This window comes from Larimichthys crocea, chromosome XVI (assembly GCF_000972845.2).
Source record: "Larimichthys crocea isolate SSNF chromosome XVI, L_crocea_2.0, whole genome shotgun sequence".
NCBI classification, from domain to species: domain Eukaryota; kingdom Metazoa; phylum Chordata; class Actinopteri; family Sciaenidae; genus Larimichthys; species Larimichthys crocea.
The window spans coordinates 10,713,246-10,729,749 of record NC_040026.1 but is presented as its reverse complement, the minus strand read 5'-3'; the positions used below and the strand labels follow the sequence as shown (position 1 = coordinate 10,729,749).

Here is a 16,504-nt window from a genome sequence, read left to right as displayed (position 1 = left end):
AATTGGGTTGACTGCAAGCAACGCTCATTACTTCCGGGTCAAAACCATGAGAAGCTGTGCACACTTGTGTAACAGAGTGTGTAATGTAGGACAACTTTTCATAACTGACTTTTTTCCCCACCGGAAGACATCGAAACAATCCAGCTCTTCTTTTTTTTTTTTTAGCCTTCCCTCTGCAGAGGATCAGGCGCTTACCTCCCATAGTGCAACAGATTTCCTGCGACCCTCGGCCTCAGAGGAGAGTCCCTGCCAGCCAGCTACGGAGAAGAGGGGGTGAAAATGTGTGGCATAGCTTTGAAATCAATATTCAGTGCTTATTTTCAAGTCAGTCTCTTGTACACTCTCATCTGGATCATTAATATAGAAAACCCTTAGATCACATTACATTCATCATCATGGAGAAGCTATTGAAGCTCTAATGTCATCATTAGAATATGCTGTGCAATTGTTTTCACAGATCTACAAACAAGTCTAGTTGCCCCAGCTTAACCCTTTTGGATGCTGTTGTAATAGTTTTGCTCCATTACACACACACACAAGCATCCTGTGCTCCTGTTTAAAAAAAAAAAAACTCCTCAATTTTCCTCCCACACTTCCTTTAAGCTCTCGTTTTTATCCACCCTCTCCCTCTCTCACCTCGGTTCAGAGTGTCTAGGGAACAGCGAGGTGGTGAGGTACTTGTACAGGATCCTCATGTCATCTTGTTCCAGTCCGCTCCTGCGCCCAACCACATCCCAAAATTACACCTTTAACCTTCACAACAAAACACACTGCTCAAGTAGAAAACCAAACTGTGTGGCTATGTACAGCATTTTTCACTGTGTGGCCAGCTGCGTTATGCACCATGAGCTGGATGTTAAAACAAAGTGTCTCCTAGGTTGTGATTACTGCTCAGCAGTGGTTGTAATGAATACTCCAGAGCAAGGACTTTAATTTAGACAATATCACACAGCTGTCTGTTTGTTAGTGGCGGTTTTTCGTGTCAATTATTAAAAAACGTGTAATCCTCTGTGCTTACATACCGAGCCAGGTGACACGGGAGGGAGCACATTAACCACAAGAGGATTACAGGCTGCCTCTGCTTATTTAGCATGTCATGATATGTTGTAGAAGCCAACGCTGGGATTTTACATTGGCATGCCTTTGCAAATATATGTATTTGTGTAAAGTTGTGGCCCACCTAGGATTTCAGTGACAACATGCAAAATTTACAGCAAAGCTTCAAGTCTGTACCAGATGAGCTGGTCGTTATACAGGAAGGCTGTGTATTTGATCGACTGAGGCTCTCCTCCACTCTGTTGACGAACGACTGGATCTTAGGTAGGTCATCTTGTCCAATGGGAAGAAGCTGATGCCTCAAATACGTCCAGTAGATCGCAGGACTGCAAGTGGAGAGTCTGAAGATACTAGACACCGCAAAATGAAGGACACACAACACACACACACACAGACACACACCCACACAGGCCAAAAACAACAGGAGATATTCCAGAGACACAGGAGAAGGAAAGGAGAAAGGGGTTAGTTTACGCAGCTACAAGTGCTTGCTTACAATGCAATTTAGCCAGAGCATAAGAAACTCTCTGACTGATGCTTTGGAGCGCTTGCATCATCCTGACATCCACCTCTGTTACACACACCAAAGCCTCTGTCTATTCATGTCTTACAGTTACATGGTGCAGAGGGAACCCATGTCAACTTAAGACGGGTGTTCCCTAATTAGAAATGAATTATTTACGCTTCTGCATAAGCGTTTTTGTCTAGCGTGGTGACTGTAGCATGAGGTGAAAACAGTTAATGTAGGCTGATAATTATGAAGCAATCGGGCATGACTGAACTTCTTTTCAAACGCTTTCCCTGAGTAACACGAGTACTTACAAAGAAACAAATACAGTTACTAAAAGGTCCAAGTATCAAGTGGAGACAGCTGATTTTAATAAACTATGTGCACATCATGAGATTAAATGAGTCAAGCTATGCAATTAAATAAAAATGAATTATATGAATTCAGATCTAAGAATTAAGGTTTAAGGGGCTTTTTACCCTGTAGAAAAACTTTTCAAGCTTCTGAATGAGGAGCTCCACTCCGCCGGCCTCCATCGCTCTGCCAAAGGTCCGTTGAGAGCTACAGCAGAAATAAATCACTTTTAACAGACTTAAATTGGTAGCTTGCGTAGTGCAGAGGTGTTTTATATGGAGGGAGGACTCTTAAAACATATTGGAACTCACCTTGTACATACTGTAGCATTGCCTTACAACTGCACCATAAACAGTGTCCTACAGAGGCAAGAGGGCACGATAAGTACAAGTGTAAACTGACGAAAGCGACACAGATGTTGATGAGTAACTCTCAGCACTCACAAGTATTTCCTCTTCCTGATTTCTATTGTGGGAGGTTTACCATCTTTGTTTGGTTTCTCAATCATGGGTTTCGAACCACCTTAGGAATGAATTAGAAATACAAAAAACAGAGAGGAACTAATTAAATTACATTCTGAAGACGGTCAACATAGTGTAGACACACAATAGTATTGTAAATGTAAGTAAGATACCATGACTATCCAGAATTGTCCTCGGCCTCAAAGAAAAACTGCCGGTTCTTCTGTGTGTGCAGGGACTTTGCTGGTTTTGTTGGACAAACGTCCTGGAAGACATGACCGTAAAGAGAAAGGGACACACCCAAACGAGATGATTAGCCGGTTTTTTTTTTGCGCTTTCACAGATATTGATATGTATCAGTGTGTATCTTATTTCCCTTTTCTGCTTTCCTTTTGGTTTGCTTTAAATCAGCTTGTCATGCCAAGTGTAACAAGTCTGAACTCTTTACCTGGTGAACTGTACTATGGCTTCACAAAGGCCCACATTTCGGATCTTCTCATTCTTCTCCACGTCACTTGGGTGGTAAAACAAAATCTTTTTCTCTTCCTGAAATAAGCATAAACATCTTGCATTTGCACTAGAAAAGAGTTTTCCTAAAAAAAACAGACGTGCTTCTCTAGGAATCAAGCTCACCTCTCCTTCCCGAGGTCCAAACGTAGGGTTATAAATAAAAAGCTGAGCAGAGATGGTGTGTACTGTTTCTCTTGCATTCCTGAGGCCATTCTGGGACTGTAACAGAGACAAAGAGAAAGATGACAGAAAACAGATAAAACAGATCAAAAACCTTCAGATTTCTTTCAGGTTACATCAATGTCAGCCTCGCATCATCACAAATAAGCATGCTTTACCTAATCATCAGCATCAGTGTAACTTGTGTCTGGATTTCCTTTGCTCCAAAGGCAGTTTGGTTGCATGCCGTGTGCCTGCGGACGGATAAAGGCAAGAACATCTCGAATCAGGAGATATCATTTACCTGAAAGGTCTCCACGATACACACCACTCACACAGAGTACAGTAGATGTGGATCAGGGCAAAGTTATACTGACAGGCTCATATATCAGATCAGTTTGTTCCCAAATACTGACCGTATTAAGTGGATTAGGTGTTGATGTAACCGACCCGCAGTTTCTTTGTCAATGTCAAAATTCAAGGTTTCCGTTAACACTTGCATTCGGTCACGGGGGCAACCAGCTCAGCGTTTAGAGCACAGCATCCCCGGCCTCATCTTATGCTACCTGAATATATTCCAATTAGTTTCTGCTCAGCAAGCTTGGATTTCAACAAACTTCACTAGATCAGTAGCGGGTACAAGCAGATGACCCTGAGTTGAGCATCTGTATTCAACAACTGGTGGGTTCATAATACTTATTTTTACCGGTGCGTTAAGTGAGTGCGTAGTAAGTAGAAAATTATATTTGGAAGAGGTTACTTAGCATAAAACTAAAATATGGACACATTTACTAGTTAAGTTTTGTAAATTAGTGCACCTATGTACAACTAGTGTAGTCTAAGACACCGAAAAGTGTCTAACACACTCATTGATGAAGTGTGGTTATGTAGCTGTGTTGTTTGTCTCTTGTTAAGCTGATATGTTGAAAAGTCATTTATCCCGTCATAACTGTATGTAAATGTAAGAACAGGTCACTGTTAATGCTTACTTTGTTTGGTTGGAAAAAAAAAATAAAAACATTATCTGTTAAATCCAACATTTGCATTTTTCTGACCCACTGCATTGGACTAAAAAGAGACCCCGTCAACTTGTGTGTTCTCTGCGTCCCTCTGCTTGTTACAGTGTTAAATTGGTGACTGTCATTTTTATTGACATGAAAAAATAGCTACACATATTAAAAGGTGAAGTCACATTTTGTTACATTTCATTTTTACTCCCCATTTTCTTCATTTCTAATTAAATTTCAAATGCAAATGTAATTATAAGTAATATTTTAAGTAATAATGTATTTAGGACTTAAGACTGTATTTAAGCTTTTGTGGAACTGGTCTGGTCGGCCTGTGTGTGTGTGACTTCTCGCCGCTCTTAAAAAGGAATAAATCCTGATTCGTCTTGAATGAGTTATTCAGCAGCCTACTGCAGCTGTTACACTTACAGATCATCAGTATGTGGCAAAATAATTCACCCGGATCACTAATAACAACCTCATATGTCATACAGTTATCTTAATGATATAGATCTCAATATCTTAATAGATGGTTCTTGTTTACATATGTTGTCTTTTGTTTGTATACCTGGAGTATGTAACAAAAATAATTTCCCCCTGGGATTATTAAAGTATTTCTGATTCTGATTCAAAAACATGGCACAGGATGTTGACTGCATTAGGTTAGCTTTCTTTCACTGTCAGGTGTCTCCAGTAAAGTGGAAACTGCAACTTTAAGCAGTAAATGAAGTAAGCTACTCATACTTTAGATAATAAATGCATCAGGGTTCCCACACCTTTTCCATGAACAAATTCAAGCACTTTTCAAGCACCTTCAGCACCATTTTTTCCATTTTTCCAGCACCTTTAAATAGGTAGCCTACTAGTTGTGTTTGCCATGATGGTCATGGGAAGCGCAGCGGTGCCACTATGGCATAATAATATGGGTCTAATTGCATTATTTTCATATGGTGGTAGATTGACTGTTTTGATTTTTTTGTGAATTGGCTTGTATTCTCAGCTGTGAGCGGTGTATTGTGTAACTACCATAGCCAATAACAGTGACAAATAGACATCACACAAATTTCAAGCATTTTCAAGCCCTCACAAAAAAAATTCAGCATTTTCACAACCTTGAAAACACTGAATTGAAATTCAAGCATTTTCAAGGAATTCATGTGTGTGTGTGTGTGTGTGTGTGTGTGTGTGTGTGTGTGTGTGAGGGTTAGCTCAGACTTCACCGGCTTCATGACCCGCAGTCTGTGTGTGTGTGTGACGTTACATAACGCAAACACACTTCATGCAGAGGTGGAAAGTGTCCGACAGTTATTGGAGTAATAAACTGCTCTGAAACATATTCAACTTATTATTTTTCCCTCCGTTTTAATGTGAAAAAACAAAAACAAAACACGGCTGGACGTGAAAGTCAGAGCTACATTCAAAGCCTCTACACACTTATTGGAGCAGCAAAACGTGAAGCATGTCAATGCATCTATTAATCCTAAAGTATGAGTAACTTACTTCATTTTACTGCTTAAAGTTGCAGTTTCCAGTTTACTGGAGAAAGAAAGCTAAACCTAATGCAGTCAACATCCTGTGCCATGTTTTTGAATCAGAATCAGAAATACTTTAATAATCCCAGGGGGAAATGATTTTTGTTACATACTCCAGGTATACAAACGAACAAAGACAACATATGTAAACAAGTAACCATCTATTAAGATATTGAGATCTATATCTATTAAGATAACTGTATGACATATGAGGTTGTTATTAGTGATCCGGGTGAATTATTTTGCCACATACTGATGACATGTAAGTGTAACAGCTGCAGTATGGCTGCTGAATAACATCATTCAAGACCGGGAATCAGGATTTATTCCCTTTTTAAGAGCGGCGAGAAGTCACACACACACAGGCCGACCAGACTCAGTTCTCAGCACAAAAGCTTAAATACAGTCTTAAGTCCTAAATACATTACTTAAAATATTACTTATAATTACATTTGCATTTGAAATTTAAGTTAGAAATGAAATAGAAATGGGGAGTAAAAATGAAATGTAACAAAATGTGACTTCACCTTTTTAATATGTGTAGCTTATTTTCATGTCAATAAGAAATTGACAGTCACCAATTTAACACTGTAACACAGCAAGGGACACAGAGAACACACAAGTTGACGGGGTCTCTTTTTAGTCCAATGCAGTGGGTCAGAAAATATGCAAATGTTGGATTTAACACATAATGTTTTTATTTTTTTTTTCCAACCAAAACAAATGTAAGCATTAACAGTGACCTGTCTTTACATTTACATACAGTTTATGACGGGTTAAATGACTTTTCAACATATCAGCTTAACCAAGAGACAAACAACACAGCTACATAACCACAGTTTCATCAATGAGTGTGTTAGACACTTTTCTGTGTCTTAGACTACACTAGTTGTACGTAGGTGCACTAATTTACAAAACTTAACTAGTAAATGTGTCCATATTTTAGTTTTATGCTAAGTAACCTCTTCCAATATAATATTTCTACTTACTACGCACTCACTTAATGCACCGGTAAAAATAAGTATTATGATACCCACCATGTTATGAATTACAGATGCTCAACTCAGGGTCATCTGCTTGTACCCGCTACTGATCTAGTGAAGTTTGGTGAAATCCATAGCTTGCTGAGTAGAAACTAATTGGAATATATTCAGGTAGCATAAGATGAGGCCGGGGATTGCTGTGGCTCTAAACGCTGAGCTGGTTGCCCGCCGTGACCGAATGAATGCAAGTGTTAACGGAAACCTTGAATTTTGACATTGACAAAGAAACTGCGGGTCGGTTACATCAACACCTAATCCACTTAATACGGTCAGTATTTGGGAACAAACTGATCTGATATATGAGCCTGTCAGTATAACTTTGCCCTGATCCAAATCTACTGTACTCTGTGTGAGTGTGTGTGTATTCGTGGAGACATTTCAGGTAAATGATTATCTCCTGATTCGTGATGTTCTTGCCTTTATCCGTCCGCAGGCACACGGCATGCTAACCAAACTGCCTTTGGAGCAAAGGAAATCCAGACACAAGTTACACTGATGCTGATGATTAGGTAAAGCATGCTTATTTGTGATGATGCGAGGCTGACATTGATGTAACCTGAAAGAAATCTGAAGGTTTTTGATCTGTTTTATCTGTTTTCTGTCATCTTTCTCTTTGTGTCTGTTACAGTCCCAGAATGGCCTCAGGAATGCAAGAGAAACAGTACACACCATCTCTGCTCAGCTTTTTCATTTATAACCCTACGTTTGGACCTCGGGAAGGAGAGGTGAGCTTGATTCCTAGAGAAGCACGTCTTTTTACAACTGAATCAGTTTTTGTTTAACTCTGTTTTTTTTAGGAACACTCTTTTCTAGTGCAAATGCAAGATGTTTATGCTTATTTCAGGAAGAGAAAAAGATTTTGTTTTACCACCCAAGTGACGTGGAGAAGAACGAGAAGATCCGAAATGTGGGCCTTTGTGAAGCCATAGTACAGTTCACCAGGTAAAGAGTTCAGACTTGTTACACTTGGCACGACAAGCTGATTTAAAGCAAACCAAAAGGAAAGCAAAAAAGGGAAATAAGATACACACTGATACATATCTAATATCTGTGAAAGCGCAAAAAAAAAACAGGCTAATCATCTCGTTTGGGTGTGTCCCCTTTCTCTTTACGGTCATGTCTTCCAGGACATTTTGTCCAACAAAACCAGCAAAGTCCCTGCACACACAGAAGAACCGGCAGTTTTTCTTTGAGGCCGAGGACAACTTCTGGATAGTCATGGTATCTTACTTACATTTACAATTACTATTGTGTGTCTACACTATGTTGACCGTCTTCAGAATGTAATTTAATTAGTTTCTCTCTGTTGTTTTCATTTCTAATTCATTCCTAAGGTGGTTCGAAACCCGATGATTGAGAAACCAAACAAAGATGGTAAACCTCCCACAATAGAATATCAGGAAGAGGAAATACTTGTGAGTGCTGAGAGTTACTCATCAATATCTGTGTCGCTTTCGTCAGTTTAAACTTGTACTTACTGTGCCCTCTTGCCTCTGTAGGACACTGTTTATGGTGCAGTTGTAAGGCAATGCTACAGTATGTACAAGGTGAGTTCCAATATGTTTTAAGAGTCCTCCCTCCATATAATAACACCTCTGCACTACGCCAAGCTACCAATTTAAGTCTGTTAACAGTGATTATTTTCGTGCTGTAGCTCTTCAACGGGACCTTTGGCAGAGCGATGGAGGCCGGCGGAGTGGAGCTCCTCATTCAGAAGCTTGAAAAGTTTTTCTACAGGGTAAAAAGCTCTCCTTAAAGCCTTAATTCTTAGATCTGAATTCATATAATTCATTTTTATTTGATTTGCATAGCTTGACTCATTTTAATCTCATGATGTGCACATAGTTTATTAAAATCAGCTGTCTCCACTTGATACTTGGACCTTTTAGTAACTGTATTTGTTTCTTTGTAAGTACTCGTGTTACTCTAGGGAAAGCAGTTTGAAAAGAAGTTCAGTCATGCCCGATTGCTTCATAATTATCAGCCTACATTAACTGTTTTCACCTCATGCTACAGTCACCACGCTAGACTAATAAACGCTTATGCAGAAGCGTAAATAATTCATTTCTAATTAGGGAACACCCGTCTTAAGTTGACATGGGTTTCCCTCTGCACCATGTAACTGTAAGACATGAGATAGACAGAGGCTTTGGTGTGTGTAACAGAGGTTGGATGTCAGGATGATGCAAGCGTCTCCAAAGCATCAGTCAGAGAGTTTCTTATTGCTCTGGCTAAATTGCATTGTAAGCAAGCACTTGTAGCTGCGTAAACTAACCCCTTTCTCCTTTCCTTCTCCTGTGTCTCTGGAATATCTCCTGTTGTTTTTGGCCTGTGTGGGTGTGTGTGTGTCTGTGTGTGTGTGTGTGTTCCTTCATTTTGCGGTGTCTAGTATCTTCAGACTCTCCACTTGCAGTCCTGCGATCTACTGGACGTATTTGGAGGCATCAGCTTCTTCCCATTGGACAAGATGACCTACCTAAAGATCCAGTCGTTCGTCAACAGAGTGGAGGAGAGCCTCAGTCTGATCAAATACACAGCCTTCCTGTATAACGACCAGCTCATCTGGTACAGACTTGAAGCTTTGCTGTAAATTTTGCATGTTTGTCACTGAGGTCCTGTGGTGGGCCACAACTTTACACAAATTACATATATTTGCAAAGGCGTGCCAATGTAAAATCCCAGCGTTGGCTTCTACAACATATCATGACATACTAAATAAGCAGAGGCAGCCTGTAATCCTCTTTGTGGTTAATGTGCTCCCTCCCGTGTCACCTGGCTCAGTATGTAAGCACAGAGGATTACACGATTTTTAATAAATTGACACGAAAGAACCGCCACTAGACAAACAGACAAGCTGTGTGATATTGTCTAAATTAAATGTCCTTGCTCTGGAGTATCCATTTACAACCACTGCTGAGCAGTAATCACAACCTAGGAGACACTTTGTTTTAACATCCAGCTCATGGTGCATAACGCAGCTGGCAGCACAGTGAAAAATGCTGTACACAGCCACACAGTTTGGTTTTCTACTTGAGCAGTGTGTTTGGTTGTGAAGGTTAAAGATGTAATTTTGTGGATGTGGTTGGGCCTGCAGGAGCGGACTGGAACAAGATGACATGAGGATCCTGTACAAGTACCTCACCACCTCGCTGTTCCCTAGACACTCTGAACCAGAGGTGAGAGAGGGAGAGGGTGGATAAAACAAAGAGCTTAAAGGAAGTGTGGGAGGAAAATTGAGGAAGTATTTTTTTTTTAAACAGGAGCACAGGATGCTTGTGTGTGTGTGTGTAATGGAGCAAAACTATTACACAGCATCCAAAAGGGTTAAGCCTGGGGCAACTAGACTTGTTTGTAGATCTGTGAAAACAATTGCACAGCATATTTCTAATGATATTAGAGCTTCTAATATGCTTCTCCATGATGATGAATGTAATGTGATCTAAGGGTTTTCTATATTAATGATCCAGATGAGAGTGTACAAGACGACTGACTTGAAAATAAGCACTGAATATTGATTTCAAAGCTATGCCACACATTTTCACCTCCTCTTCTCTCCGTAGCTGGCTGGCAGGGACTCTCCTCTGAGGCCGGAGGTCGCAGGAAATCTGTTGCACTATGGGAGGTAAGCGCCTGATCCTCTGCAGAGGGAAGGATAAAAAAAAAAGAAGAGCTGGATTTTGTTTCGATGTCTTCCGGTGGGGAAAAAAGTCAGTTATGAAAAGTTGTCCTACATTACACACTCTGTTTACACAAGTGTGCACAAGCTTCTCATGGTTTTGACCCACTGAGAGTAATGAGCGTTGCTTGCAGTCAACCAAATTATTAAAAAAGGCAACTCCCTTGGCTAGCACTTTGTATTTAAATAAGAGAGTAGGGGGTAATGTATCTCAGCAGCCTCCGGGAGGAAAAAAAAACAACTACTTTCTATTGAGTTTCAGTGTACATATGTAACCAGAGAGTGTTTGCTTTCTGACAGAACTTGCTGCTTCAAATAACTTGTTTCTGAAGGTGGAGTGGAGCAGCTGTTGCAGTCCAAGTCTGACTCCTGGTGACATATTATGGGGCAGGAAACACAGCCTTACAGCTCTTATTGGATTACACACTAGAATATGAAGAATATTTAATGAAAGCCAGAATAGTTACAACCAGGGTAAAGTAAAAGAGGTTCCAGAAGCACGTGGAGGTCTGCCTTCTATTGCTAATGGCTAATAATAAGTGGCACCACTGGAATCCAGTGTATTATCAGCACAACAGTGAATCCTTTGTTCAGTTTGCAGTTTTTATCTTCAGTCACAGTGAGAGAACTAAGGAAATTAATTTCCTCTGGGTCTTCTATGATTAGTACACTAACTGCTTGATTAGGTTTGGTTCAGTCCATTCCACACAAGATATCTTGACAACAACTATGTCAACTGTGGCTGTTTTGCTGTGAAATTTAGTATGAATATTCATGCTACCCAGATGACTCGTACCCATTGCAGTAACCACCTCGACTTTTCCTCTAGTGCCACCATCAGGGCATATACCCCCTCCCCCCTCGAGCAAACACCTTGATTCGTCCAGCCTGAATTCCCTGCTTCTTGTCATAGCTAAAACATTTAGTGTTTTTACAACTTGTTAGTTGTAGCCCCACAAGAAACGCCATTCTCGCCTTTCCCTGTGGTGCCACAGCAGACTCAAATTTCCAGTAAAGAGTCTAAGAGCCATGCACAGCCATGCTCATGAAGACAATATTAAAGTTCTGATGTTTAGCAGGTTTAAGATTTATCATGTTGACCATCTTATTTTGAGATTAGCAAATAGCACTTAGCACAAAGTCCAGCCGGGGCTGCTGGGAATGTCATTAGTTTTGTAGGTATTTGTTCATAAAGTAATGTATTGTAGTATGTAAAATGGCTGATGGTCCTAGATGTCAGGGGATCACCAAAGTCCCCACAAATGTCTGTATGAAATTTAATGGCAATCTATCCAGTAGTTGTTGAGATGATAGACCAACCACTCATCATTGCTATCACTGGAGACACGCTGCTAATAACTCCTTTTGAGTACTTTAACCGCTTCCATGGGTTTTCCTCTTCCTCTAAGATGTCCGTTTTGACTTCTATTCCAAAACTCATTATTGGAATATTTACACCACCATGCACTCCTATGTTCTCTTCAGGTTTTTGACAGGACCGACCAATCTTAAAGATCCAGAGGCCAAATTCCGATTTCCAAAAATATTTGTCAGCGCAGAGGATGGCTACGAGGAGCTGCATCTGATTGTTTATAAGGTAAGGTAGAGAAAATGTGAGATCTGCCGTGTCAGGACAGTCCTCATCATTCATCCATACACATTTTTTTAATGTATTAAAATACAGGGGGGGTTGCTTTTGAGGATGATTTTCATAATCTGTCTGTGACTGGAGGATTTGTTTATGAACAGTCGATTTAGGATAAGCTATTCCACTGCTCTATCAAACGATATGGATTTTTGGGATTAGACAGCTGAATTTTAAAATAATGAAGTATGTGCCATAAAGCTTATCATGACATTAATGTAATTTCTAACCTGTGTGACCTTGATTCTGCATTTAAACTGCACTGATCTGCTCTTTTCCAGGCGATGAGCGCTGCAGCTTGTTTTATGATCAATGGTAAGTGTAAATCCAGGCACCCACCTACTCAAATTAAGCAGCTTTATTTCCCATTTTCCTGGTTAATTTATTGTAGTATTGTATAGTATTTTAGCCATTGTACCGCTCATATAAATCTAAAATATGACTGTCTTCTGCTAACGCCCCATAATGACTGACTTTGTTCTCTACTCCATCTCTTCACAGCCTCTGTGGAGCTGACGAGGGACTTCTGTGAGCAGTTGGATGGCTTGGTGGGCCCTCAGCTTACTCTGCTGGCATCTGACATATGTGAACAGTTCACCATCAACCGGAGGATATCAGGGTCAGTTGGAGATGACTTGTTCTTGTTTTTGTCTGCTAACCTGTGGCGCCTAGAGCATTGTGTTGATTCTGAAAATGCAGCACAAGGACAGGAGACAGTATCAACCTCCCATGATTAACAGTAGCCATGTTGCTTGTCATCAGTTTGCAGCCAGTTCTTTGTATTAACTCTGCCGGCCTGGTAGTGATAGATGAGACTTTTAATACCACTGGATGTCATCAGGGCACTACTTAGGGGTAATTCAAGCAGTGTAGACTGGCATCCTGGCCCACTCTCCTTTTAACCCCAGCAGTTACCGTCAGATACGTCCTCGACCGTAATCCAATACCCTGGCTCAGGCAATTTGATGGGCTCGCTTTTTAATCACCCTAGTGAAGAATCCGCTGAATAAATAATGCTGTCCCAAATTCCTCGGCTGACATTCAGCTCTGTGTCCTGATTTGGCCTGGTGGAACTGTAAATAATTAGCAGCAGCAGGGATAAAAAAAAAAGTTGTATGGCTTTGGATACACATGCACTCTTCCAGAGATGCTTTTACAGTGCTGTTGCCAGATAAGCTGTGGTAATAACTGTGTCCTCAGCTCACCTTAACGTGGGTGAACAATGGAGTAGGCTTAATTAAAATGCACACGTTGCGTTTTCGCTGGATGTTATCATCCAAAGTGATTTGGCATTACTGTTTTGTGTATTAACAGTGAATGTTTACTGAATGGCTTGGAGACCTGAACTCCTTGGCTGGACATCTCCTATATAGAGAACACGGGTCCAGTGTTAGTTTCAAAACACAGTAGCAAGATGCATCTGTCATGAAAATTGTATTACCACCGCTTCACCGAATTGAAACCTTTGATTTTGTGTCCATTCAGGCCAGAGAAGGAGCCCCAGTTTAAGTTCATCTACTTCAACCACATGAACCTGGCGGAGAAGAGCACCATCCACATGAGGAAGACAGCCAGTGTTTGCCTCACCTCTGTCCACCCTGACCTCATGAAGATCCTGGGAGACATTAACTGTGACTTCGCCAGGTAGAGCAGAGATCATTGGCTTTGTTAAAGCTGTGGCTGTATTTGTCTTTATCAAATGCCTCCAGGCATCACAGTTTTTACAGTAACTGTTCACAAACAAACAAACCTTGTGGCATTGTTGGTCATCTGAGTAGAAAGAACAGATACAGTTGATGAGTTTTAGTTATTAAAACCATCCTCAGCTTTGAATAGAAGAATGTATAAAATGTCAAACTCTCAATCTTTCCCCTGTATTTCAGCACAGCAGTGTGTAATTTCCACACATAATGTGATGCCCTCTCTTTTGAGAGCAGTCATGAGACTGTAGTCATGTGAGAGTCCCATTTTCAGTCTGTGGGACATAGAGTGACATCAGCATTCATAGCATGTATGCCAGTATCAATATCAGTTCTTCTTTTTGTGCAGGTGTTACCTGTGTGCACACTCAAAACAGACACACTCCTATCTGTGCTTTTAATCTGAAATTCAATGTTATATTACTAAGTCATTGTGTCATTTCTGACAAACTTTAAGAAATAAAATTACTATTTTAATGACATTTCATGGTCTATATAAATAAATATTTAATTCATTTTAGTTTAATTGTCACAATTTATCTGGCACATCGTAGTGTTAGCTACTACAATTCATCCAAATTAATTAAATAAATAAAATAAATAAAAATAATGTAAAGTAAGAAAAGAAAGCATAATAGATTTAAAAAAAAGTTTTTTATATCGAAGTAAGTAAAAACTCATCTTAATGGAAATAAATAATAACAAATATCAACAACAATAATAGTAAATAAGTAAGTAAGAAAAGTATTCTTAAGCCTCTCAGTGCTGGCCTCGTGTGTCCAGAAACTTCTTCCTGATCACAGCAGGAAGAAAAGACCTTTATCCAGGTAGTTAGAATCCTTAAAGATTCTTAAGTCCAGTTGCTCTAAAAAAATACAAAAAGCCTGCTGTAAGTTTAAATTATCTTCATTTAATGGCACTCAGTTCTCTCCATTTGTCTCCCAGGGTGGATGAAGATGAAGAAATCATCGTAAAAGCAATGACAGACTACTGGGTAGTCGGCAAGAAGTCAGACCAGAGAGAACTGTACGTGATCCTGAATCAGAAGAACGCCAATCTGATCGAAGTTAACGGTACGTCTCCACCACCGGGCAATGAATAATTCTGTCATTACAGCCACAATAGACTCTCTATCTCTACTTCAACTCTAATGCCCTTTTTGTTTTTTCTCCGCTGCAGAGGAGGTTAAGAGGCTTTGTGCGACGCAGTTCAACAACATTTTCTTCTTGGACTGATGCAGCGGTCAGACAGAGACCGTTTCACCACACTAAAAACTGTCAATGTTGCAGGGTATCATGACAGCATCAGCGTAATGCAATAATTGCATTGTAAAATAATAAGGAAAAAAATAAAAAAGCGTTCTCACCAAGTTTTTTTTTTTTTAATTTAACCTAGAAAATTGTAATTTTCTCTTGTAATTAAGTGTAAATCCAGATTTTAACTGTACATGTACTTTATTTTCTTTCTTTCTTTCTTTGTACATACATCTAGGGTTTTGTTGACTGTTTGTTTTGATTTCTTTCAAATTTCAATTTCTTTTTTTTTTGTTTTATGAACCCATCATGGCTCAAATTAATTTAAAAACTGACATGCACAGAAAAGTTTACTCTGGGTTCCTTTTGATTATCAGTTTTCATAAATAAGATGTCATTATGTCAAAAAGATGGTGGTTTGTAAACAATTGCGCTAACTTTAAATAAATTAAGAAGTCATTTTACTTAGTGTAAGTGATTTTCTATTATTATTTTTTTTTTATTTACTTAAGTTGAAGATGCACATAAAGTAAACGTTTGGTCAGCCTTCCAACTAGCAACATCCATAAAGTAAACGTTTGGTCAGCCTTCCAACTAGCAACATCATATTTATCTGAAATCTATAGGACACGTTTTCATATCAGAAGAATAAAATTGGAGATTGATTAGAGCACTGAAGTTTTACATTAATATGTCGTCATGAAGTGTGGCCCTGGAACCTGCTGGGAATCGTTGTCATTTTTAACAACACCAATCTAATGCTTTGTTGTTTTTTCATGATGGATAATATTAAATCAGTCAGTCAATAACACAGCTAAATGAACCTCTGATACTGTATATAAATGGCATCCCAACCCATGTTATCCTGTTTGTCAAGATAGAGTAGATTACAAACAAAGAACAGACTTCTAGGCTCTGTTAGTAAAGCTTTTCTTAATCAGAGAAACACACAAAATGCAAATCTTTGTGGACAAAAACAGGTTTATTGTAAGAAATGTTAAAGAAACCAACGCTAATTGGCCAATTGTAATGAGGCTGAATGCAATATAGAGAGAAATACATATACAGTGAGTCATAAGAGGAAAACACCACAACCTTTATTAGTAGGAACAAATGAAATGCCTCTTTCAACAATGGAACAAGCCTTTTACAGATTCACACGTAGAGTAGTCATAGTAGCACCTGTAGCTGAAGAGATGTTGCTTGATGTTGGTGATGTGCTGGGTGCTGGCTCCGTGTCAACCTTAGTAACAAAGTTCAGCATTGACCCTGTTATGACAAGAAATCCATCATACAAGCAGATTATTAAGATTCATTCTGGTCTTAATGGTAAATTACACATTACATATAATCAAGGATTGTCTTAATTTATCTTATCTAATTTTATATGACTGTTATGAACTAAAGTCACCAAGAGATGGCAACATTTTGCCTCCATAAAAATAGCCCAAAACTTCTATTAATAGCATACAATGAACCTGAGCCAACATACGACCACCAACAGGTCAATGAATCAGTCTTTCACAACAGAGGTGAATGTTTATGCAGTTATCAAGACATTGAATATATGATAATCAGGGCCGCATCGAGACAGAATTAT

General features: G+C 39.4%; 2 protein-coding genes across 2 annotated transcripts in view; one reads left to right on the top strand and one right to left on the bottom strand.

The window, feature by feature from the left end:
• Positions 1-15,368, top strand: part of ccz1 (CCZ1 homolog, vacuolar protein trafficking and biogenesis associated) — a 16,194-nt gene extending 826 nt beyond the window's left edge. The window contains exons 2-17 of the mRNA XM_019272066.2: positions 7,064-7,139; positions 7,259-7,355; positions 7,475-7,572; positions 7,758-7,851; positions 7,965-8,045; positions 8,130-8,177; positions 8,285-8,368; positions 9,020-9,195; positions 9,725-9,806; positions 10,191-10,252; positions 11,792-11,903; positions 12,233-12,266; positions 12,453-12,570; positions 13,437-13,595; positions 14,597-14,724; positions 14,831-15,368. Coding sequence (XP_019127611.1) covers positions 7,126-7,139; positions 7,259-7,355; positions 7,475-7,572; positions 7,758-7,851; positions 7,965-8,045; positions 8,130-8,177; positions 8,285-8,368; positions 9,020-9,195; positions 9,725-9,806; positions 10,191-10,252; positions 11,792-11,903; positions 12,233-12,266; positions 12,453-12,570; positions 13,437-13,595; positions 14,597-14,724; positions 14,831-14,886 — 1,443 coding nt within the window. The 5' untranslated portion in view covers positions 7,064-7,125 and the 3' untranslated portion in view covers positions 14,887-15,368. The remainder of the gene's footprint in view (positions 1-7,063; positions 7,140-7,258; positions 7,356-7,474; positions 7,573-7,757; positions 7,852-7,964; positions 8,046-8,129; positions 8,178-8,284; positions 8,369-9,019; positions 9,196-9,724; positions 9,807-10,190; positions 10,253-11,791; positions 11,904-12,232; positions 12,267-12,452; positions 12,571-13,436; positions 13,596-14,596; positions 14,725-14,830) is intronic.
• Positions 633-3,328, bottom strand: LOC104918054 (vacuolar fusion protein CCZ1 homolog). Its single transcript, XM_027289440.1, is given in 13 exon segments — positions 633-717; positions 1,234-1,276; positions 1,279-1,320; positions 1,323-1,358; positions 1,361-1,406; positions 2,044-2,104; positions 2,207-2,277; positions 2,362-2,381; positions 2,384-2,440; positions 2,521-2,644; positions 2,821-2,925; positions 3,013-3,108; positions 3,251-3,328. Coding segments are annotated over 13 exon segments (864 nt in total).
• Positions 15,369-16,504: the final 1,136 nt, after the last annotated feature.